Source organism: Elaeis guineensis, chromosome 9, assembly GCF_000442705.2.
Source record: "Elaeis guineensis isolate ETL-2024a chromosome 9, EG11, whole genome shotgun sequence".
NCBI classification, from domain to species: Eukaryota; Viridiplantae; Streptophyta; class Magnoliopsida; order Arecales; family Arecaceae; genus Elaeis; species Elaeis guineensis.
This window is the reverse complement of record NC_026001.2, coordinates 8595322-8620997: the sequence shown is the minus strand read 5'-3', so window position 1 is coordinate 8620997 and position 25676 is coordinate 8595322. Positions and strand designations below refer to the sequence as shown.

The 25676-nt window shown below is 39.7% G+C and overlaps 1 protein-coding gene across 1 annotated transcript; it reads right to left on the bottom strand.

Moving 5' to 3' along the window:
• Positions 1-9895: 9895 nt before the first annotated feature.
• On the bottom strand, positions 9896-17968 carry LOC140851800 (uncharacterized). The gene is given in 5 exon segments (XM_073243973.1): positions 9896-10246; positions 10331-11034; positions 16745-17072; positions 17075-17209; positions 17288-17968. Coding segments are annotated over 5 exon segments (1929 nt in total). The 5' UTR covers positions 17895-17968; the 3' UTR covers positions 9896-10091.
• Between the last annotated feature and the right edge of the window lie 7708 nt (positions 17969-25676).

Here is a 25676-nt window from a genome sequence, read left to right as displayed (position 1 = left end):
AAATCCTACAGGGCATGCTAAAGTGGAACAGAATAGAATGGCACCTCAGCTACAAACCGATCGCACCTACTTACCATGAAGATAATCTATTGGAATCTTCTGACAAGCTCTCAAAACATGGCCGTATGGGTATAACAAACACCCATGACTAACAACTTTCAGGCTCAAGTCTAACAAACCTATGAGTTAGGGGATAACAAACTCCGATATCTCCCTAAATAAAAGGTAAGAGGGGAACCTTTGAGAGGAGGACTCAGGTATGCTCACCTAAGTCATGCCATACTCTCTCTTTTCTGTGCTCAAAGTTCTAGCTGACTTAAGCATTGAAGGATCTCCCAACGAAAGGGCCCACCATCTCCTCTAGCATAAACGGACTTTTTTTTTACGGATCCAATCATGGGCCCCGATGCAATGGGTCATGCCTCCGTCATCAACCACATCAATGCCCCGAAACCTTGATGCAACAAGTCTTCTTCCTCAACTTCTCATAATCGAGTATTGTAGAAAGATTTTCCACAAAGAGGTACAATGTGATGGCTCATTTACATCAAGTTACAAATATTTGAAGTGTTCAAAACTTTAGTTTAAACCCCACCTACCTTTGATTACATTATTCAAGAATAAGATTCACTCACATTTTAAAGGTAATTATTCATGCATCAGGAACACACCCATGAACTAAATGCTACAAAAAAATCTATCTACAAGGACTTTAGTTTTTTTTGACTGAGCATTAGGGATGAAAGTAGTATGGATATTATCCATTTGGATTCATTTTTATATCTAAATTAATTTGGATATAGATAAAAATTTAAAGATCTGACTAATATCCGTATCCATATTCATATTTGTAAAAAAAAATATTGATATAGATAGATAACTGTTCCATTTGTATCCGAATATCCAAATTTATATGTAATTCTATATAATTTTACATAGCATTTGTTAAATTTTAAGAAAAGTATATAGCCATATAAATATGTCATTAACTTGATTTATTATCTATTTGATAATATCTTTAATTTCGTAGTCATAAAATTTATTTATTTAAGTTATGTCTGCCAATATATCTATGCTTTCAGTATCTTAATTATATCCGTAACCGTTTAAAATAAATATAGATATAAATTTTTGCATCCGAACAATATCTATACTCATATTTGTATTTATCAAACAAATAAATATGGATATGGATATGCCAGTATCCAATCCGTAACCATTTCAATCCTACTGGGCATCAATAATAAGATTCTGTGGAGAGGGTGGTTGTAATCCCACATAGAATAATGAAGCAATCTTAGTCATGCTTACATACACCAACAAGTTTAAGCTTTTGGACCTCAACAGATTTGCCTGATTGGAAGATTCAGCTAGGTGGAATTAGGCAGCACCAACTCACTTGTTAGAATTTAACATCTTGAGATTCGATCCACATTGAGTCCACAACGAGGTTCGCAATAAAAAATAGAGTCTGACGAGATCAAGATCATCCAAAACGGAGCTCGAATGAAGGAGATACGTGCATGTGAAGTCAGCACAGAATTCGAGGTGGCGGAGGACCGCCGACGGCCGACTGATCGGTGGCGGCGCGGCCGCATGCGGTAGTGCGCAGCCCAAGTGCGGCCAGCATGCAGGCTGGGCGCACAGGGTGCGGCCCAGCGCGCAGTGCGAGACCCAACCCGGGCAAGCGAGTAGGCCCTAATCGGGTGTGCGGGCCAGCCCAGGCCCGGGCACGTGGCGCGCGGGCCGGCCCATGTCTAGGTGCTCTGTTGGAGCCCATTTTCCTCGATCGACGATGGACCGGGTGGTCCATAGGTCGGTGCGTGGACCGCATGGATGTTTCCCATGCGTTTCGCATGGTCCACGGCACTATTCCATGGATCGGTGTGTGATCGAAGGGCATGGATTGATTGCAGTGACGATCCAACAGCAGGAGAGGTTTTAAGCTTTGATTAGGAGTCATAATCTTTATCTAATTAAGGTTTAAGGCCTATAAAGGCCTGTATACAGGGAACATGGCTGTGTGTGGTGCTGTGGCTTTACTTTTTCATGGGAGAGGATCCATGCTTGGATGCGGGATGCGGACGGACTTCATACGAAGATCAGAGACCCATGAAGAGAGAGAACCCACGACACTGAGAAAGAGCAGGAGGCTCCTAGACAGCGGACAGTGGTCGCTTTAGGAGTTCAGGGGGTCTTTCAGGAGAAAGCTTTTATGAGGAAGAACTTTTTGTGAGGGAGAAATTGGATGTGTGAGGGTTGAGGGTGAGATCTCTTCTTATAATATTTCTATTCTTATAGTAAAGTTTGCATGCCTCGTAGTGGCGAGTCTTTTTTTAGCTGATCCACGTATTTGATTATTTTTTATTTTATTTTTTCTTTCTTTCTGCTGCATCATGCGGTATCAAAAAGATCTTGGGAGGTAGTGTCCTGGCCAGACATCTATCCAATAAGTGGTATCAGAGCGATGTGGTACAAGGATGCAGATTGCAGTGGTGGTGAGCAAGACTGAAGATGGAGAAGACAGGATCAATCAAGATGAAGATCAACAAGTTTGATGGAAAGAGCAATTTTCTCCTTATGGCAGGCAAGGGTGAAGGACGTGCTCATCCAGCAAGAGTTGATCGATGCTCTCTTGTGCGAGGAGAAGCCGACCACCATGAAGGTGCAGGATTGAAAACAGCTACAGATACAGGCGGTGAGTACCATCTGTATATTCCTGACAGATGAGGTGGTGATCTATTTGCTTGGCGTGTAATAACCCAGAATTAAAAAAAAAACAGAGGAGGAAGACTCCTAACCGGAGTCTTCTTCCTCTCCGTTTATGATGAAATCGGACCGATAGAGTCCGATCAGAGGTAGAAAATCTCCCCTATAAAACCCCCTTCCCTCCCTTATGTCTCTGCAATTGGTTTTGGAGAGATTTTTTTTAATTGAGGGATTTTTCCAAGAGGATCCGCGGGTTCTTAGATGGAAAAAAGGGATTCGCCGGAGCTCTTCTCAACCGTCGGAGCAAGGTAAGCCCCTCCCCTTCTTCCTCTCCCTCTTCCCTTTCTCCCCTGGCCCAAAGCCTCGCCGCCGGCCACCGTCTTCGCCAGAAAATCCATGAATAAGAAATCTCCTGTTTTTCGATCTCTTTTTGATTTTTCCCGGTCGAACCTTGCCGCCGGCCGTCCATTGCTCACCGCCGCCTCCACCTGTTGCCGGATCTCCGGCCAAGCTGCCGGAGCCCGAGCCATCGAGGGGGGGGGACCTCATGGTCCTCCCCTGTTTCAGCCAAGGGTGGCCGCGGGAAGAAAAGAAGAAGGAAGAAGAAGAAGAAAAGAAAAGAAAAGAAAAAGGAAAAAGAAAAAGAAAAGAAAAAAAAATAATAAGAAAAAGGGAAAGAGAGAAAGAGAAAAATAAAAATAAAAATAAAATAAAATAAAAAGAAGAAGAAGGAGAGAATTTTTCTCTCTCTCCTTTCTCTCTTCTTTCTCTCTCTTTTCTCTCTCTACCTTCTCTCTCCAATTTCTCTCTCTAGATTCTCTCTCTATTTTCTCTCTCTAGATCTTTCTCTCTTTTTGTGGATTTTATCTCTCTAGAATCTTTCTACTCTCTCTCTGATTACATCACAGACCCTAGGATAAATTTGAAATAAAAATAAGATGATCTGAGATTGCTCCGAAATTCGTGCGGTAGATCTGATTCCAGTCCGATTCTATTCAAAATTTGTAACACTTGATTCATATTGAGTCACCCTGATAGGACCTCTGATGATCTCGATCATGAGTGTCTCATCAAAGGATGCGAAAGTTTCTCTCTCTATTTTCTCTCTCTAGAAATTTTCTCTCTCTTTATGGATTTTCTCTCTCTAGAAGTCTTATAGATTAGTGGAGGATCCTGATACATAGATAAGTCCTAATTTTGGTTAATCCTAAGAGAGGTCCTCGATCTGTGTTATTAGGATCGATTATCGATAATTTTCTCTATATATGATTTTTATGTTTGATCAGGGTCATGAAGAGATACGATTATCTGCATAAGATATCGAGTGGAATATCTTATTAGAGAAATTTATAAATCAAAGAAGAACATTGATTTCTGTGCTTGGATCAGTCACCGGTAAAGGTAAGAATCTCTGTACATGATCACTATTATATATGTGCTATTTTACTGTTGGTCTTGCATCGTTGGTTTTGCATCGTTGGATTTGAGATCGATGAATTTGTTATATCTGAGACACTGTTATTTATTTATGTGATTTTGAGCATGAGTATGTTATATCAATACATATGTATCAGCGATTGATGGCATGATTATATGGGTATGAAATATTACACTGCAAAATTTGAATTGATTAATGAAGTCAAATATTATAGTTTCATGAAAATATAAAGAGAAAAAAAAATATGGTTTGGACTGGCCTTGTCATATGGAATAGCTTGCCAGGAGCTTATGCCTGGGACAGCCCCCACAGGCTTATGTGTGGAAGAATATGATCCGAGAAAGATCATGAAGAATCTGATCCGAGAAAGATCATGGCCACTTTGATCCGAGAAAGATCATGAATATTTCGATCCGAGGAAGATCACAGAAATCGATCCGAATAAAAGATCGTCGCATGATCCTGGTAGTCCAAAGCCAAAGCCAAAGCTTAAGCTAAAGCCAAAAAGAAAGGATTAAAGATGATGTGATAATAGAAGAAAATAAAAAGATAAGACATGAAACAATCGTTGAATAAAATTGTTTCACTTATTTAACATATGATGATGCATCTCTTTTGATAAAACAGATAATCTATAAATATTTGCAGTATTTTGGACAGTGAACATCGACTTTTATGTGTTATTGTTTATTTTTATTTTCAGATTATATTATTATATTGGTGTGATATGGAAATTCTTACTGGGCTGTAAAGCTCACACCTCTTCATTTTCTTTTTCTTCTCAGAGTTACAAGATGTCCATGGTTGGCTATGGTATGGATTTGTGAGTGAGCGGATGCATAGATAGAGTACCGTTGATACCTGATCAGAGGATTGAAGGAATGTTAATTGTAATTATGCAAGATTTTATGAATTATTATTGAAATTAATTGTTATGGATGTTAAGGTTGTAGTGATTTAATTTGGCCTTGCATATTCTTTAGGGCTTGCTCTAAGGAGTGTGCGGCCATCACGTATCCGACCCGGGTGTTGGGTTCGGGGCGTGACATGGCGAGACTTCTCCGACGATGCTGTGGTCGAAGCTCGAGGAGCTGTACATGGCAAAGTCTCTCACCAACACTCTTTTCCTCTGGAGGCAGTTCTACCAACTGTGGATGGTTGAGGGACAGAGCGTGCAAGAACATCTAAGTCACTTTCAGAAGATCTTCACCGATCTCTTCAGCGTTGGCGAGAATGTTGAGAAAAAAATCAGGACGTTGGTTTTGCTAGCCTCACTTCTCCCTTCGTATGAGTCCTTGGTGACTGCTCTCCTAGTAAGGAAGAGCACCATTAAGATGGATGAGGTCACCTCAGCGATACTCCAGAACGAGATTCTTAGGAGGGAGAACCCGGCTTCGAGCTCAGGTGACGGTAGCTTAGCTTTGGTGACTTTTGGAGGAGCAGGAGGTGGTAGACGGAGCGACAGAAAATTACGACGAGGGTGGTCCAAGTCCATGAGGGACTTGAGCAAAACTAGATGTTACTGGTATGACGAGTTGGGGCATCTAGCTAGAGATTGCTCTCAACTTAAAGATCAGACGATGGCTATTGTAGCGACGGTCAGTAGCGATTCAGAAGAAGATGTTCTGAAGATATTTGATGAGGTATCTACTTCTTTCTAGTAGTGGATATTATATTCTGCATGCACCCATTATATATGTTGCAGAGAGGAGCAGTTTGACTCCTTGGAGAACAGTGAGGGCACTGTTTACCTACCGGATGGATTGAGCTATGCGATCAGAGACATCGGGATGGTCAGTTGGAGGACACATGATAGTGCAGTGAGGAGATTGAGGGAGGTCCGATATATATCCGATTGCAGACCGAATCTTATCTCACTGAACAGACTGGATTCGAGAGGCTACAGGATGGTAGTCGGTGGAGGAATCCTAAGGGTGCTATGCGGCGATAGGATTGTGCTGGAGGGAAAGAAGGGGAGGAGAGGATATTATTACCTGGCTGGAAGCCCAGTGCGAGGTGGAACTTCAGGAGCCAGATGGAGCCCAGAGCGAAGTGGATCTCCAGGTGGAGGTGGATCAGGTATGAGATAGGAGATTCAGGAGGATGAGAAGCGATGTCGTAAGGTGAGATTCCTATTGCCGCAAGATGATGCCTCGAGTGGGTCTTAGATCAAGAGGAGCACAGTATACGATGAAGATGGGATCGAACGGCCTGGCTCGATTTTCATTTTTATCTATCCATGATCAGCAGGCGATTGTCCCAAGACATGGGGGCGAGGATATCTAGAAGCTCTCGGAGTTAGAAGAAGGCCGAATATCGAGTCGAAATAAAAATTATTAAGATTTGATGCCTCGAGATTCGGTCTACATTGAGCTTACAGCAAGGTTCGCGACGAAAAATGAAGTCCAACAAGACCAAGATCACCCAAAATGAAGCTCGGATGGAGGAGATACTGCATTTGAAGTCGGCACGGAACTCGAGATGGTGGAGGACTGCCGACAGCCAGCGGTGGGCCGGCGAAGCGGCGGTGGTGCGCGGCCAGCACGCGGGTTGGGCGCGCAGGGCGTGGCCCAGCGCACAGTGCGCTGCCCGACACCGGGCGTGGCCCAGGTGCGAGCGTGCGGGCCGGGGCCCAAGCCTAGGCGAGCGGCGCGCGAGCCGGCCCAGGCTCAGATGCGCTGCTGGAACCCGTTTCCCTGATCCACGATGGACCAGGTGGTCCACAGGTCAATGCGTGGACCGCGTGGGCATTTTCCACGCATTTTGCATGGTCTATGGCACTGTTTCGTGGATCGACGCTCGATCGGAGGGCGTGGGTTGATTGCGGTGACGATCCAACGGTCGGAGAAGTTTTAAGCTTTGATTAGGAGTCCTAATCTTTATCTAATTAAGGTTTAAGGCCTATAAAGGCCTGTATACACAGGGAACATGGCCGTGTGTGGTGCTGTGGCTTTATTTTTTCATGGGAGAGGACCCGTGCTTGGACGCGGGATGCAGACGGACTTCATATGAAGATCAGAGACTCATGAAGAGAGAGAACCCACGATGCTGAGAAAGAGCAGTGACTTCTAGACAGCAGACAGCGGTCGCTTCAGAGGTTCAGGAGATTTTTTAGGAGAGAGATTTTATGAGGGAGAACTTCTTGTGAAGAAAAAATTGGATGTACGAGGGTTAAAGTTGAGATCTCCTCTTGCAATATTTCTTTTCTTATAGTAAAGTTTGCATGTCCCGTGGAGACGAGCTATTTTTTGACTGATCCACGTATTTGATTGTTTTCTATTTTATTATTTTTTTTTTCTGCTGTATCATGCGGTATCGAAAAGATCCTGAGAAGTGATGTCCGGACCAAACATCCACCCAACACTCACTATCACCCTTTCCTATCAAAAAAAGAACTCACTATCACCCTTTCCTTTATCCATGTTAGAAACAAGAATCCGCACAACAGCTTTTCTTTTCTTTTTTTTTTTCTTTTTCTTTTTCTTTTTTATTTAGTATTCAGTATTTTCCCCTGACCCTACAGCCCACCTCTTCCTCATACATTGAGACAAAGGGTTGTTTACGATCTGTGAGCCGTATTGCTTTTACATTTAGACTCTTCCATGCAAAAAGTCATGGTATAGAGTTTTTTTTCCAACACGATGTGGCCCCAGGTGTCTGAATTAGCTAAATTGGCTTCTTGGCAAGACTGTTATAGTCAAAGTCTCTCCATTATATTGCTGAAATTTAGCATGCGTCCCCACACTGCTTTCAACTTCTCCTCTCCACTAGATTCTTTCCAATCTATCGAACCACATCATCCCATCTTGGTGGATGTCCGGTGGGACACGATCTCCTGTGCCACATTTGTTTTTCGTTTCAAACTTCATCGAGAAGGAATGAATTTAATATTGATGTCGCTTCTCCGCAATCAAATTACTCAAACTATTCCGAGATTAAACATCAAGTAACAGAGAGTGCTGGCTCCAAATTCAGAGAATGTTCAAATCTACTTTCCTGATCACGCCTGTCCTCCTACCAATAAATATTTAGTTGCATCAGCTCCCAAAGACTGTTATCTCAAAAAACAAAAAGAAAAAGGAAAAAAAGAAAATCTTCCCAACTTTCAAAACTCTAGATTAGCTAAATCATCAATTAGAAAACAGATTATATACTTCCATCATGCGTTTAGTGTCGGCATCGACTGCCACTGCTTCCCAAATTTCAAGACGACAACTATTGCAACATAACTATACTACTAATTACATTAATAATATATAATAGATGCAGAATCAAGATCCAAACCGCACTCCAAGGTCTGTGGTTAGACAACTGTACATGGAACTCCTGCTGACCCATGGTACTCGTTAACTCCAAGCATCATCAGGAGTGTAGACGGGTATCGGACTATCTGTGGGAAACCAACATCCAAAACTGCGAAAAATTCCAGCCAAAAAGTCCGTTCAAAGTTCCAGTCAAACGTGGGCCAACCGAGAGGAACTTTTGAGATGAAGACCCCTGATTTCCATCAACTGTAGACCTCCACTCGGGAACAGATTGTGGCCAAGGTGCAGAACTCTTACATTCATCAATTTTGCCAAACTCGCAAGGGACTTCTCCACTGAGATTGTTCATTGGAAGCTCCAAGAACTCTTGTCCATGGACAGTGGCAAGAACCAACGGTACCTTTCTTTTCTGATTGCCAGTGGATGATGGATCCTGTCCAGCTATGACTATGCCTGGTATTTTGCAGGTACGGTGATATATGGCAAGAAGCATAATCAGAATAAGTGTCCAAGTGTTTGTACATTGGCAGCCTAGAAATTTGGGAAAGCATTGAAAAGGCTCAGTTGGTGCTCAAATGGCTGTGATCAGGATTCTTAGTGTCAATGCAATTCGTCACCTCAATGATCACATCGTCAAGGCCGTACCAACACAAAAGCCACGTGTATACAGTCCATGAACACTAATCAAATTTAAGCTATTGCCAGTCCCTCACTTTTTTCAGTAATATCATCATTCTGGATTTTTGCCTAAATTTGGACTGATACAAGCCATATTTGTCGCACTTGTCAATTTGTCTGGTGAATTTTCTCATGTCACAAGCTTATGAGTGGGATGAGTTGGTTATTGCTTCAAATAATAGCAATAATAATAATAATAATGACATGAGTTTGTTGTAAAAAAATGTCACAGCTCATTTGCTCGCTATAAAAAGAGGAGATCCCGTAAGAGTGGCCTGATCTGATCTAGTGTCCATTGGAATTAGGTGATAAATACCACTGCTGGGGTTTGTAATTGTATAGCTAAATTACTTATCAGAAAAAAAGGGAAAAAAAAAAAAGAAAAGAAGAAAAGAAATCGTATATCCATATTATTTTCAGAAACAGAGGTTGATGGGTTGTAACGATCTCCGCTGATCAAAAGATAGCATCCGAAAGCTTCAATTTATTGGGAAGCCTACCTGCTGTGTGGTCTAGTCATCCCATTTTATGTTTGGTTAGCACTTCTGTGCTTGCATAATTGCACCTATCTTGGCACCCAAAAGTTAGTGCCCCTTCAAGCTTGAAACAGAAACCTTCCAAGATGCGTGACAACTTGGAACTTGCATGTTCTCGTAATTTCCGAAAAGTAGTTGAATAGGAAAAAAAAACTTGTAGTAGAATCTCTGAGTTGATGAGGATCCAAGAGTAGACATCACAATCATATTTGGTCCTTCAAATATATCCAAAAAGGTTGGTAGGACAGGTTTTTAGAGGATGTATATAGTTATTTTCTGCTATCTTGTGAAATTTATTCTCTATAATTGTAAACATTCACCAACAGTTAATCATTTAGAAATGTGGTACAGGAAGCAATGTAGCTGGAGCTTTCAATACACTAAATATCCCATGCAAAAGAGCAAAATTACTTATTCTTGGATTCTTACTACCTTTACATGTGAACATATCATATTTTTAGTTTCTTACCTGAGGTTTCTGGCGTATTGCCAGTGCTGGAACCTTCTCAATCTCTCAATGGAGTTTTCAGGGAAAGGTCTGTTGGAGTGCAAAGCATGTCTCCTTGCATTTTGGCGGTTACTTTTCCCCTGATTCAAGAACTTTTGGATAACCGCAGCCACTAAGATGGAAACAATGAAGCCTCCAATAAAAGCCGCAATCATAACAAAGACATCTGAAATTTTTATCTTAGTTTCAGTGTTACCTGAAGTTGTACTGGTGTTAGGGCTTGAATTTGAGCTGATGATGAGATCCTTATCTCCAGTGGCTACGACTTTGACAAATGAAGGAAAACTTGGAAGCACTCCAGAAAGCTGATTGTCAGAGAGATTCAATTCTATCAGGCTTTGAATTGTAGTAAGAGAAGTTGGAATTTCACCACCAAAATGATTGTTTGAGAGGTCGAGAGTCTCCAACTGAGATAAATCACCGAGATAGGAAGGTATAAGTCCCCTGAAGTGGTTGCTACTGAGATTCAGAGCTATCCTCAAGCTCTTTGGCATTCTTGGAACAGTTCCACTCAGTTTGTTGTTTGCTAACTGCAGTTCTATCAGATTCTCGAAGCTACTGATGCTGTCAGGTATCAAACCATAGAATATGTTGCTTTGTAAATTCAGAAATGAAAGCTCCTTTAAGTTGGAAATTGCTGGAGGTATCTCACCAGTGAGCAAGTTCTGGCTGAGATCAAGAGTGCTCAAATTCCGAAACTTCAAGAGTTCATCGGGTATTTCTCCACTAAGTCTGTTGTCTTGAAGCTTCAAGACCACTAGTTGTTCAAGGTAACCCAATTCCTTTGTCAAAGTCCCTTGCAACCGATTGGAAGATAGATCCAACAGCATCAGATTCTTACAGTTCCCCAGCCCAGATGAAATCTCTCCACCCAATTCGTTGTCATTCAACTCTAGATATGTCTGTTGAAATGAGCTGTAAATCCCTCTGATTAGGAATGCAATCATCTAATTAGAGGGAAATATATTTGTATAATTCCTAAATTGAATCCCTCTGATTAGGAATGCAATCGTCTAATTAGAGGGAAATATATTTGTATAATTCTTAAATTGAATCCCTCTGATTAGGAATACAATCGTCTAATTAGAGGAAAATATATTTGTATAATTCCTAAATTGAGCCTATGAAAATTAATAAAAAGGGCCCATTTGGTCCTAGAGATGTATCCTTCTTCCTCTGAAATTTTCGTCTTCACCCTCTTTTCTATTCTTCTTCTGTTTATACTTCTGTTTGTCAACATGGTATCAGAGCCTATTTAGGGAACAGAGTGCTCTGTTCCGCCTCTTCAACCGCCGATCGTCTACAACTCAAATCTCTCTCGCATCCCTTCATCTTCATCACCGCCTCTGCTATGATCGCCGCCTCCGCTGCCGCGGCCATCGTCGCCGCCGCCGCTGCCTGAGCCTTCTCCACTATGATCGCCGTCTCCGCTGCCGCGACCATCGTCGCCGCCGCCACTGCTGTCGCTGCTTCTGCCATCGCCACTGCAATCGCCACCGCTGTCGCTGCTACCGCCGCTGCCATCGACGCCACCACCGTTTCCACTCAAGAACTACGGGGTTGAAAATGGTTCTCATCCCTTATTAGGTATTTTTTAAATACAAAAAAAAAGGAGAACCTCTACTGCTGTCATATGTGTCTCCAATTGTAGATGCTGTTTTTTCTGGAACAACAATGGAGCGTCCAGTTTTGGAGTTTCTGAATATTATCAAGGCACCTTTCATGGAAGCAGAGATTCGATATTTTTTCGTCATCTGAGTTTATCTCAGATCGTTGGTGAGAAAACTTCAATTTCCTCCCTCAAGATTGTTCTTGTTTACTTGATCATTTAAGTTTTTTTCTTATGGGTGATAAAACTCCTTTAACCATGGAGGATTTAGAAAAGTTAATGGTTAGGATGATGGAATCTCGTATCTCGGGTAGTGAGTTTTCAAAGATCACCCTAGAAACTAACCCAGTCAAATTGGATGGGCCGGGTACCTACTTAAGTTGGACGCGACATGTTCGTCTAATTTTGGATTCTCACAATCTTGAGGGGTTTATAAGTGGTACTGCAAAAAGGCCAGAAGGAGATGGGATAGCTGTTAGACAGTAGAATTCTAATAACTCTCGGGTGGTAGCATGGCTCCTTGCCTCTATGGTACCAAGTGTTGCTCATACGGTTGAGGCACTAACGAATGCTTATGAGTTATGGCAGGCTGTAGCCACAACTTATTCTTATAAAGGCAATAATATGCATGCCCATAAGATCCAGCGAGAGCTTCGAGGACTTAATCAGGGTTCCCGATCTGTAACAGAGTATGTTGAAGAATTAAAAAGGTTGTGGAACGATTTTGATTTTTATAGTCCCTTTACCCCTACTCATCCTGGTGATGTTGATGTGTTTCGCAAATGGATAGAGCGACAGCGACTTGTGGATTTTTTGGATGGATTAAACCCAGAGTTTGAGTATCGACGCTCTTCTATTCTTAGTACACAGAAGTGGCCAACTCTTGATGAAACTATTTCTTTGGTTCTTAGTGAAGAAACTCGATTAACCACTATGTCTTCTTCTATGAACACAGCTATACGATCTGCACTTGTGGTACAGCCTAATACTCTTGAAAGCTCTACTCCTAATTCTGCTCAAGAAACTCAGCCTCGACCTCGTGGGGTTAAAATTTGTGACCACTGTCATAAGCCGGGCCACATCAAAGCTTACTGCTATGAGCTACATGGTCGTCCAAATAGAGGCCGTGGTCGTGGAGGTGGTCGTTTTGGTAGAGGCCGAGGTCAGTATAATCAGGCTCATTTTTCTTCTATAGGAGATTTATCAGTTGAAGAAATGCAACTTTTGGAAAAATTCAGATCTGGTGTAAATATTTCTGAAAGCAGCACTTCCACAGAAGATTCTTCAAATCAACCAGCCAGTTCTCAGGGTAATTTTGCCCAAATAGGTATCAGTGATCAAATTCATGCTCTTAACTGTAGTAATTTTTCTCCATGGATTGTTGATTCTGGAGCATCCAATCATATGACTGGATCTTTTAGAGATTTTGTCTTATATTTCCTGTTCCGGTCGTGATAAAGTTCGTCTTGCTGATGGCTCCTTTACCCCTATTTCTGGAAAAGGATCTATCAAATGCACTTCCGAATTACCCTTATCATCTGTTCTACATGTCTCAAGATTTTCTATAAATCTCCTATCCATTAGTGCTATTACAAATGATCTTGATTGTGCCGTAACTTTTTTCAAAACACATTGTATCTTTCAGGAACCAAAGACAGGGAGGAAACTTGGGACTGGCATAATGCATAATGGGCTCTACTATTTGGAGGGAGGAGTGTCTGAAGGCTACTCAGAAACCAGTTTGACTGTTTCATCTTCACAAAAGGAGGATCTATTGCTCCAACACCGCAGGCTTGGTCATCTTTCATTTACTCTCTTAGCTCGTATATTTCCATCTGTTTTTGAAACATATAAAGAGAAGCTTGTATGTGATGCCTGTGAACTAGCTAAACACACTAGAAGTACTTATCCAAACTCAGGCCGACGTAGTAAAGCAATGTTTGAGGTAGTTCATTCTGATGTATGGGGACCCTGTGGGACCACCGCTATTTCTGGTCATCGGTGGTTCGTCACTTTTATTGATTGTTTTAGTCGTTGCACTTGGGTTTATCTATTGAAAAATAAGAATGAAGTATTTCAGTCATTTAGAGATTTTCATAAAATGATTGGTACTCAATATGGAGCAACTATTAAGATTTTTCGCTCTGACAATGGGACAGAATATCTTAATAAAGAATTTGAGGAGTATATACATAATAATGGAATTATACATCAAACGACGTGTGTTGACACACCGGCTCAAAATGGAGTTGCTGAAAGAAAGAATAGACACCTTCTTGAAGTGACAAGATGTTTGATGTTTTCTATGAATGTTCCTAAATTCTTATGGGGAGAAGCAGTATTAACTGCAGCATATCTGATTAACCGAATGCCACTTCGAACTTTGGACTACAAGACTCCTCTTGAATGCCTGCAAGGAATTAATTCTTTTATAATTCCCCCCAAGGTATTTGGTTGTGTTTGTTTTGTTCGGGATCATCGACCTTCGGTTGGCAAGCTTGACGCTCGTGCCCTCAAGTGCATTTTTGTAGGATATTCAGCTACTCAAAAAGGATACAAATATTGGTGTCCGACTGAGCGGAAGATGTTTATCAGCATTGATGTAACATTTCGGGAGTCTGAACCATTCTATATATCTTCTGTGTCCTCTTCCTCTCCCGTTATCTCTGGAACTGGTCGAGAGGGGGAGTCTTCTGGAGGGAGTCCTATTACTGTGGATGTTGGTACAAATGGTGCATCTGACACTCAAGGAGAAGCATCTGACACTCAAGGAGAAGCATCTGAAACTGCATCTGAGACTCTCCCACAGCTTGTTTTATCTGATTCATCTCCTCTCTCAGAGTCTATTACGCATTCTCCAGTCTCCAGGTCTTCCTCTCCTGTCCCAACGATTTCATCTTCTACGACTAATGGTAATTCTCCTGTACCTCCCATCCAGTTTACATTAGATAATGATGATCTAAATATTCCTATTGCTTTACGGAAACCTACTCGTCATGCTGGTATTCCTACTCGACTTAAGGATGGAGTAGGGTACAAACATGACATCACTAACTTTGTATCCTATGAGTCTCTCTCTCCATCTTATCATAGTTTTATAGCTTCTTTATCCTCTGTCTCCATACCCGAGAACTGGAAGGTTGCTAAGGAAAATCCCAAGTGGAAAGCCGCCATGCTTGAAGAAATGCAAGCACTAGAAAAAAATAATACATGGAAACTTGTACCTTTGCCTGCTGGTAAACAAACTGTGGGATGCAAATGAATTTTTACAGTTAAACAGATACCTGAGGGTACTGTTGAACGGTACAAAGCTCGCTTGGTAGCAAAAGGATATACACAGACTTATGGCATCGACTATGATGAAACTTTTGCACCTGTTGCAAAAATGAACTCTGTTAGAACCCTTATATCATGTGCTGCTAATTTCGGACGGGATCTGTTCCAGCTCGATGTAAAGAACGCTTTTCTTCATGGAGAACTTCAGGAGGAAGTATATATGGATGTTCCTCCAGGATTTGCTACTGCTCAAACAATGGGCAAAGTATGCCAGTTACGACGATCTCTTTATGGTTTAAAGCAGTCACCTCGTACTTGGTTCGATCGCTTCCGACAAGCAATTATTCAGATGGGGTATAAACAAAGCAATGCAGATCACACACTCTTCTTTCGGCACAACAAGGATAAGATTGCTATTTTGATTGTCTATGTTGATGATATTGTGGTCACAGGAGATGATTCTGAGGAGATAGCTCATTTGAAGGCTCAGCTAGTACAGACATTTGAGGTGAAGGATCTTGGATATCTTCGATATTTTCTTGGGATAGAAGTTGCTCGTTCTTCAAAAAAAATTTTCTCTCTCAAAAAAAATATATTCTAGATCTTCTTACAGAAGTCGGTATGTTGGGATGTCGACCTATTGCTACTCCTATTGAACAAAATCATCGACTAGTAGCTGATACCGATGTTCCTATTGATCGAGAACGTTATCAACGATTGGTAGGACGTTTGATTTATCTATCTCATACACGGCCTGATATTGCATTCGCCGTTAGTGTGGTAAGTCAGTTTATGCATGATCCACGTTCAGTTCATATGGATGCTGTGACACGGATACTTCGTTACCTCAAAAGCTGTCCTGGTCGTGGTTTACTTTATTCTAATCATGGCAACCTACGGGTGGAGTGTTATACAGATGCTGATTGGGCTGGATCACCTGATGATCGTCGCTCTACCTCAGGTTACTGTACTTTTGTTGGAGGTAATCTAGTCACTTGGCGAAGCAAGAAACAGAATGTAGTTGTTCGATCTACTGCTGAAGCAGAGTATCGAGCTATGGCACATGGTGTGTGCGAAATTTTATGGTTGCGGATCTTGTTATTGGATCTAGGCCTTTATCAGTCATCGCCCCTTATGCTATATTGTGACAATAAGGCAGCAATCAATATTGCTAATAATCCAGTACAGCATGATCGGACGAAGCACATCGAGATCGATCGACATTTTATCAAGGAAAAGCTTGATGCCAGAATCATTTGTATGCCTTATGTGCGATCTGCTAGTCAACTAGCAGACATTTTGACCAAAGATCTTAGTGTGCCTTCTTTTTCATTTATTCGTGACAAGATGGGTCTTTATGATATCTATAACCCATCTTGAGGGGGAGTGTTGAAATGAGCTGTAAATCCCTCTGATTAGGAATGCAATCATCTAATTAGAGAAAAATATATTTGTATAATTCCTAAATTGAATCCCTCTGATTAGGAATGCAATCGTCTAATTAGAAGAAAATATATTTGTATAATTCTTAAATTGAATCCCTCTGATTAGGAATACAATCGTCTAATTAGAGGGAAATATATTTGTATAATTCCTAAATTGAGCCTATGAAAATTAATAAAAAGGGCCCATTTGGTCCTAGAGATGTATCCTTCTTCCTCTAAAATTTTCGTCTTCACCCTCTTTTCTATTCTTCTTCTGTTTATACTTCTGTTTGTCAACAATGTCAAATTCGAAAGCTCTCCAATTGTTGATGGAATGCTTCCATTGAGATTGTTATTGCCAAGTCGCAGACGGTAGAGCCTGCTTTGCGACAAATTCCCAGGTATGGGACCTTCAAGGAGATTACCGGACAGATCCACAAACTCTAAATTCGGCGGCGACAGGAGGTCTGATGGGATCTCCCCGGTGAGACTATTGTAGCTGAGGTCCAAATCACTCACATGAGTAGTAATTCCACGAGGAATTGAGCCACTGAAATTGTTTTCGTTGGCAGCGAATCGGGACAGGGTCTTGATCGTTGCCAAACTAGTTGGGATTATCCCAGTGAGATATTGGAAGAAAGGAGGAGAACTTCCAACTTGGAAAGCCTCTCGATCCCATCCGGAATAGACCCAGTTAGCATATTTTGACTGAGATCCAGCAACGTGAGGTTCTCATAATCAAAAATCCGTGGGGGGATTTCGCCATGAAAACTATCGAGGGAGAGCACCAGAACTTCCAAGCTCGGAGCTGTTGCACCACCAATTCGAGCTGGCATGGTGCTGTTGAAGAAATTGCCGGAAAGATTCAGAAGTTTCAATCTGGTGAGCTTTTCCAGCCCGGAATCTAAGGCTCCGTATAAGGAATTATAAGATAAATCCAAGGACTGCAAAGCCCCAAAAGCCGAGAAACTAGGCACAGGACCGGTCAAACCACTGTAGCTGAGGTTGAGGGACTCTAATCCGGAGAGCCCGCTGCAGTTGGAGGAGAAGAAGGAGCTGGGGATGGTGGTGAGGGAGTTCTGAGAGAGGTCGAGGGACTTGAGGTCGTGCAGGCGGCAGAGGAGGTCAAACAAGCGGGCGACCAAGGAGGAGTTGGTGGTGGAGAGGCCGAAGCCGGACAAGGAGAGAGAGGTCACAACGGAGGAGGGCGCAGGGTAGCAGGTCACCCCATCCCAACTGCAAGGGTCCGTCACCCCATCCCAACAAGGGCCCGGGGTGGTATCCCACCACCAACAACGGAGATTAAAGAGATTAGAGAGATTAGTCATGATCTCTCTTTGGTCTTGGACTAGTTGGAACGAACCGGCAGCCAAACCATAAACAAAGAAGGAAGAGAAACAGCACAAGAAGAGGAATAAAGGAACGAAGAAGACATGAGCATACCTCTCCATTTCTCCTGGCTTTGTTGCAACAGAAGAGCTTAGGCTACCCGTCTGGGGTTCAACTCCGGAGTATTTGAAGCTAGCTATCTTGCGAAGAAAGCTGCCATCACCTCGATTGCCAAGTTTTTTTTTAAAATAAAAAAACAGAAAACCTTTGCACTCGAAATGGAGACTTCGCACACACTAGGACACCGAGGGAAAGGTCACGTGGGAATGAACCACGCCAAAATTATCACAATTTAATTAAAAATTAAAAATCAATAATTAGTATAAAATATTATCTATAAAAATTAATAAAATATATGATATTCGATAAAATACAAACATTCTCATTGAGTTATGAAAAATTCGACACGATATCACTATTGTAAAAAATATTTTTTTATAGAGATAAACCAAAGAAGATCTAAAAGTCAGTGCCAAAACTGCTCTCTTGAATCTCAAGTAAAGGCATATTTGAGAGCATTAGATGAATGTTTGATTAAAAAAAAATTAAAAAAATTTAGGATTTCTATTTTAAAAAATTTTAATTTAAAATATTTTTTAAAAAAATAAGAATTGTACCTTTGACATGAAAGAAGAATTTATCTTTTTTGACACAGATCTATTGTTGGATCATCCAACGCATAGATCTTAAAACATTCTGCACACCATTATTCATCTATCTGCATAAATATCAAAGTGACCACTAGATGGTTTAATGGTGGATTTGTGCGAAGGAAGGTGACTGCTTTTATTACATGAGAGATATACCCGTGGTCTTACTCCAAAAGCACTTTCAAAAACTTGTTGAAAGATTGTTTGAATAAGCAAAATAATAAAATATATTATGTAATATGCTAAAATAATAATATCAAATTCATATATTTAATAATATTATACTATATGATAATATATTAATATATAATAATTATAATACTTTATATAAAAATATTATATTTGTTGGTGCATTAAACCGACCTCATACCACGTCGCATTATTATATAAGATCGCTAAATTACTGATCTCAAAATACAGAGTTGCCACAAATAAACTGGTTGATAAAATAGTAACAAATCGGGATTTCATTGATCCAAAGGAAGATACATCGGTAATATCTTTATCTATGATATTAGTCTCAGGTCAACCAATGACCGATCTCATCTGGTTTACATTGGTCTGTAGCCGATGTCAGCTTTTATATTATCTACAGCAACCATCTTGCGGAGTTTATCCGCAACTAAGCTACAGCTGGCCACAATCTCATACACAGCTAGCAAATACAATTAAGTATAACTTTACTTTCAGCTAATACATACAGCTATACTTTAGCTCACTTATAGTTTGCTATAACTGCCTAACAAACTCTTTTAACGGTCTAACAAACTCTGTAACGACCTCATCAGTCTCTCTATAAATAAAGGACCAGATATCCTCCGACGGTAAGTTCTAAATCTTAAATTAGAGTGAGACTATGCCGGTAAGAACTTTACGAGTTCTTGAACAAGAACTCTAATTTCTGCTTAGTCCAATTTTTCTAGTTCCACCCGCTTTTTGTACTCTACTACTCTTTTCTATCTTCTATTCTTGAGGCTCGAACTGACTTAAGCATCGGAGGATCAAGAATCGGAGGATCTCTATCTAATTTTTTGACTTATTTTATAGATTTTCTCGAAAGCATTTCAGATCGGACTGCTACCGATCTATGCTCGACCTCGTCTGATCTGCCGCAATTTTAGATTTTGAGTCCCACGGTAACAGATTGATGCTAGAAGGAGGACCTGTGACTGATTTCTTATGGAAAAAATGGTCAGAGCATGAGCATCAAATAATTCTTTGGCATCTCCATCCTCTTCGGACGTCCTGCCAGAAGCTTCCCAACAACAATCAGTTACCGTTGATTCTCAACAGTTCCTCCTGCTTGTTCAGTAAGTTCAAGTCCTAACAGCAGCTATTCAACGACTTCAAAAGATTAAGGAGAGACATCAAAAAGAAGCCCCTTCTATGAAAGTTGTGTCTCAACACAGCCATCAATCGTCCATCAAGATGAACACCACATTGATGATGAGACTGATGGTGAATCTGCTCCCAACAATATAAGATCTCAGAGAGGGGATGATCTGGAGCACAAGATTCAAGATTTTGAAAAGTGTCTGATAGAGATTCAGGTAGGAGTTCCATTCCAAAATAAAGATAGCTATAATTTTGGCACTCCTTTCTCTCAAGAAATCTTGAATGAGCTAATTTTGAATCGATTCAAGATGCCCATTATTGAGTCCTTCGATGGCTCCACCGATCCAATGAATCATATTGAGAGCTACAAAGCTCTCATGGCCTTATAAGGGACTTCTGATATGTTATTATGCATTATTTTTCCTACTATCCTCAAGAAAGTAGCAAGGGTATAATTTTTTGAACTCTCACAGAGGTCCATTTCTTCTTTTAAGCAACTCAAAAGACTGTTTATTATATACTTCGGTACTAATCAACCTCACTTGAGGCATATGGATAATCTATTCTCCATCAAATAGCAAGAGGGAGAAGACCTCCAAAAATTTATGGCTCGCTTCAATACAGCCACTCTGGAAGTAAAGAACTTCAATGAAGCGATCGCCATGTCTGCTTTAAAGAGGAGACTTCATAGCAATCATCTGATCTTCTCTTTGAATAAAATTTTTTTAGATACTTATGATGAGATGCTCGATCGAGTATGGAAGTCTACTCAGGTCGAGGAAGAAGAAGCCATCACCAGATAGGCTAATAAAAAATAAAAATAAAAATGAGAAGAAGCGATCGAGAGAGGATGATGGAGCTCAGTAGAATAAAGGCTCCGATCAATCTTCGAAAAATCCGAGGTCAAGAAGCCCACCTCGACATTTTGATTCCTACACTCCTCTATCCGCCTCCCGAGCACAGATCCTTATAAAAATTGAAGGAGAAGGATATCTTCGAAAGCTGGAATCAATGAAGGTCCCACCAATAAAGAGAGATAAAAGAAAGTACTACTACTTTTATTGAGATTACGGTTATAATATCGAAGAATGCAGGCAACTTCGGGATGAGATAGAGGCCCTGGTGCATCGAGGCTATCTCGACAAGTTTGTGAGGCCAACCAAAGCAATTGAATATCTGACCAATTGTTGGAAAACTATAATCGATCAATTGTTGGAGTCATCAATATGATATCTGGCGTGTTGTAGAAAACTGGTGATCCATCCCCTAAAAGGCAGAAGACTGAAGATGTTATCTCTTTTTCTGAAAATGATGTAAAGAGGATTCAAACCCTTCGTAATGATGCTGTTGTCGTTTCTATGACAATAGCAAAATATGATGTAAAAAAATTTTTGATTGATAATGGAAGCTCTGTCGATATATTATTTCATGATGTATTCTCAAAAATAAATTTGACAGATCAGCTGAAGCAAGTCGGCACTCTGCTCGTCGGATTCTCAAAAAATTCAATACCTATTGAAGGAGAAATTACTCTATCGATTATAGCGGGACAAAAACCAAAGCAGTCGATGGTGCAGCTTACGTTTTTTATGGTTAAAATTCTATATGCTTATAATGCTATTCTTGACCGATTTGGTTTAAATGCTCTCCAAGCAATTGTCTCCATGTATCATCTATTAGTATGATTTTCGACTAGAAAAGAAACTGGAGAAATGCGCAGAGGCCAGACAGTAGCCCAATAAAATTTCATGATTGCCTCCAAGATGAAGCAACCCTTGGAAGTTACACCAATTGAGGTACCAGATCCAATAGATGAGGTCGAAAAAAATCAAGATGAGCCTGCTGAAAAACTAAAAATTATTCCATTCGGAGATGATCCAGGAAAAACAGTTCAAATCGGATCAAATCTTAGATCCGATCTGAGGGAAAACATAATCAGGTTTCTTCATATAAATATCGATGTATTTGTCTGATCGACTTCTGATATGTCTGGTATTCCTGCTGATGTTATTATTCATAAACTGAATGTTGATCCAAAGTTTAAGACAGTTCAACAAAAAAGAAGAATTTTATTTCAGAAAGATAAAAGACAATTGATGAGGAAGTTGATAAGCTCTTGAAGGCAGGATTTATCAGAGAAGCTCATTATCCGAAATGGATAACCAATATTGTTTAGTCAAAAAGGCAAACATCAAGTGGAGAATATATATTGACTATAAAGACCTCAACAAAGCCTACCCAAAAGAAAGTTTTCCTCTATCAAGGATTTATCAGCTATTGGATGCCACTTCGAGCCATAAACTCCTCAGTTTTATGGATACTTTTTCAGGGTATAACCAGATTAGAATACCTCCAGAAGATAAACAGAACACAGCTTTCATTATCGAAAGAAGTTTGTATTGTTATAAAATGATGTCTTTTGATCTTAAAAATATAGGTGCAATATATCAGCATCTCGTTAACAAAGTCTTCAAGCATCAAATTGATCGGAACATAGATATTTATGTTGATGACATGCTGGTAAAAAGTACTGAGAAAGATCGACATATTATCAATCTGGAGAAAGCATTCGGAGAACTCAAAAAGATCAAATGAAGCTTAATCCGAATAAGTGTGCTTTTGGAGTAACATCAGATAAATTTCTTAATTTTCTTATAAATCAGAGAGGAATAGAAGCAAATTCTGAGAAAATTTATGCATTATTGGAGATGAAGTGTTCGACCACCATCAAAAAAATCCAACAACTCATTGGACGAGTAGCAGCCCTCAGTCGATTCATCTCTAGATCAGTTGAAAGATGTCTTCCATTCTTTAGGATATTAAAGCAGATCAAAAATTTCAACTAGATATAAGGATGCCAAAGTGCTTTTGATGATTTGAAAAAATATCTGGGCATTGCACCTCTTCTCTCAAAACTAGTTGAAAGGGAAGAATTATATATATATATATATATATATATATATATATATATATATATATATATATATATATATATATATATATATATCACCAAATGATGTTAGCTTGATTTTTATTTGAGAAGACAAAAGTATTCAAAGGCCGATCTATTGTACAAGCAAATTATTACGGGATGCTAAGATCCGATATAAAAAAAGCCGAAAAGATGATATATGCTTTGGTCATATCAGTCCGATGACTTCGACTATATTTTCAAGCTCATACAGTTATAGTATTGACTGATTAGCCATTGAGATCGATATTACAGTAAGTTAATACATTAGGTTGGATTGCTAAATAGATAATAAAACTCAGTGAGTTTGATATTCAATACCGACCTCGATCTACTATACAAGAATAAGTATTAGCATATTTCATTATGAAATATACTATTCCTAATGATGGATCAATTTTAGAAAATCTTGAAGATATTAATTCATTTTGGGTTCTGCATGTAGATGGAGGTTCAAATTTTCAGAGAAGTGGTGCTGGCTCAATCCTAGCAAATCCTGAAGGGTTTATTACTGAGCAAGCCCTGAGATTCAATTTCAATACTTCAAATAATGGTGTTGAATATAAAATCCTGACTGTAAGATTAAAAATGGCAAAGAAGCTTGGAGTTAAAAAGCTGAAGGTTTTTACCGACTTGCAGCTTGTCGTCGGATGGGTAAGAGGTCAATTTGAGACTAGCGATCCCACAATGGCTTGATATTTGCAAAATATAAGAGAATTATCTAAAAATTTTGAGAAGCTAGAAGTCCTACAAATTCCAAGATCGAAAAATATTCAAGCTGATGCCTTATCACATCTTGCCACATCAGGATTCCTAGAACTTAATCAAAAGGTTTTGATTGAGCTGTTGGAGAAGCCTAGTATTAAAATTCTTTCTATATTTTAGGTCAGTAATGAATCGAGCTGGATTTTTCTCCTTATGGATTACACAAGAAAGAAAAATTTATCTGATGATCCAGTTAAAGCAAGAAGCATCAAAAAATAAGCTCCATGGTATGTTCTTCAGGAGGATCAGTTATACAAAAGATCTTGTTCATCTCCTCTACTTCGGTGCTTGAAACCATCCGACGCTGATAATGCACTTTAGGAGGTGCATGAAAGGATATGTGGAAATTACTTGGGGGCAGATCACTTGCTTATAAAGTAATTTGACAAGATTATTATTGACCGACCATCCAAAAAGATGCAGCCGATCTTGTCAACAAATACGATCAATGTCAAAAGTTTGCCAATATCCAATATCAGTCTACTGCCAAACTCATTTCTATTATTGCACCATGACCCTTCGCAATTTGGAGAATGGATATATTGGAATCTTTTTTCAATGGCAACAAATCAAAGAAAGTTTTTGATAGTTGTTATTGACTACTTCACTAAATGGGTGGAGGCAGAACCTCTGACTCAAATTACTGAGAAGAAGATGCAGGATTTTGTCTGAAAATCAATAATATGCTGATTTGGTTTATCTGGACATCACTGATAATGATTGACAATTTGACAACTCCAAATTCAAAAAATTATGTTCCAAACTTTATATTGATCATCGACTTACTTCTGTTGGGCATCCATAGTCAAATGGTGAAGCTGAAGTCACAAACAGGACTATCCTTCAAGGATTAAAAAATAAGACTTACAAAAACGAAGAGATTATGGGCTGAAGAACTTTATAGTGTTCTATGGGCCTATCAAACTATATATCGGATTTCAATTGGAAAAACTCCTTTTAAACTTATCTTTGGAGCCGAAACTGTAATTCTAGTTGAGATCGGTTTACCACCTGATAGGATTAAAAATTTTCATGAGGTAACAAATTCTGATTGGTTGAGAAACCGATCTGGATCTTCTTGAAGAGACAAGAGAGCAAGCTCATATCAATATGGCAGCCTATAAACGAAAAATTGCTAAATACTATAATGCTCAGGTAAAGCCGAAATCATTCCAAAAAGGTGATCTCATCCTGAGACGAGCTAAAGTTTTTAAGCCAAATAAATAAGGTAAACTTACTCTAAATTGAGAAGGACCTTATCGAATCACTGATGTTATTCATCCGGGAGCTTACATAATTGAAAATCTAGATGGATCTTGTATTTTTTGCACTTAAAATCCTAAAAATCTCAAGAAGTATTATCAATAAAAATGCTTCAAGGAGCTCATTCTTGCACATCGTATATTGTATGAGGAAATGAAGATCCAATCTTCGGATCGATGAGCCCCGAAGGGCCAAGAGAGAGATCAGATCTTTTGATTAATAAAAATTTCATCTCCGGATCAACGAGCCCTGAAAGGTCAAGATAGATATCAGATCTCCTGATCAATAAAAATTCAATCTCTAGATCGGTGAGACCCAAAGTGTCAAGATGGAGATTAGATCTCTTGATCGATGAAAATCCAATTTCTTAATCGACAAGCTTCGAAGGGCAAAAGTGGAGATAAGATCTCCTGATCGATGAAAAGTATCAATCTTCTGATTGAGATTATCTTCCTAGTGAAATTCGATCTATTCAAAGCTATATCAGATGAAGAATACTAATCTCCAGATCGACTTTTCTATTGCCAATCCGATCTATTCAAAGCTACATCAGATAACTAATGCTGATCCCCAGATCATGTCTATGTCAATCTGATCTTCGGATCCAATGAATATATCCAAAAGCTAGAATCAAATAATAATCTTAAGATCGAGATCAAATTCTGGGGTTTTGATAAGAACCCGATCTATTCAAGGCCATATCAGACAAAGGTGCATTTGAACCTTAACTTTAAATCAGTTATTAACTGATAATGTCTTCTTTGTTAAATTATTTAGTTTGATTGAACTATGATCTTACAAGCTATACAAAGTTCTTTTACTTTGAAAAAAATTATAGAAATCTATCCAAGTGATAGAAT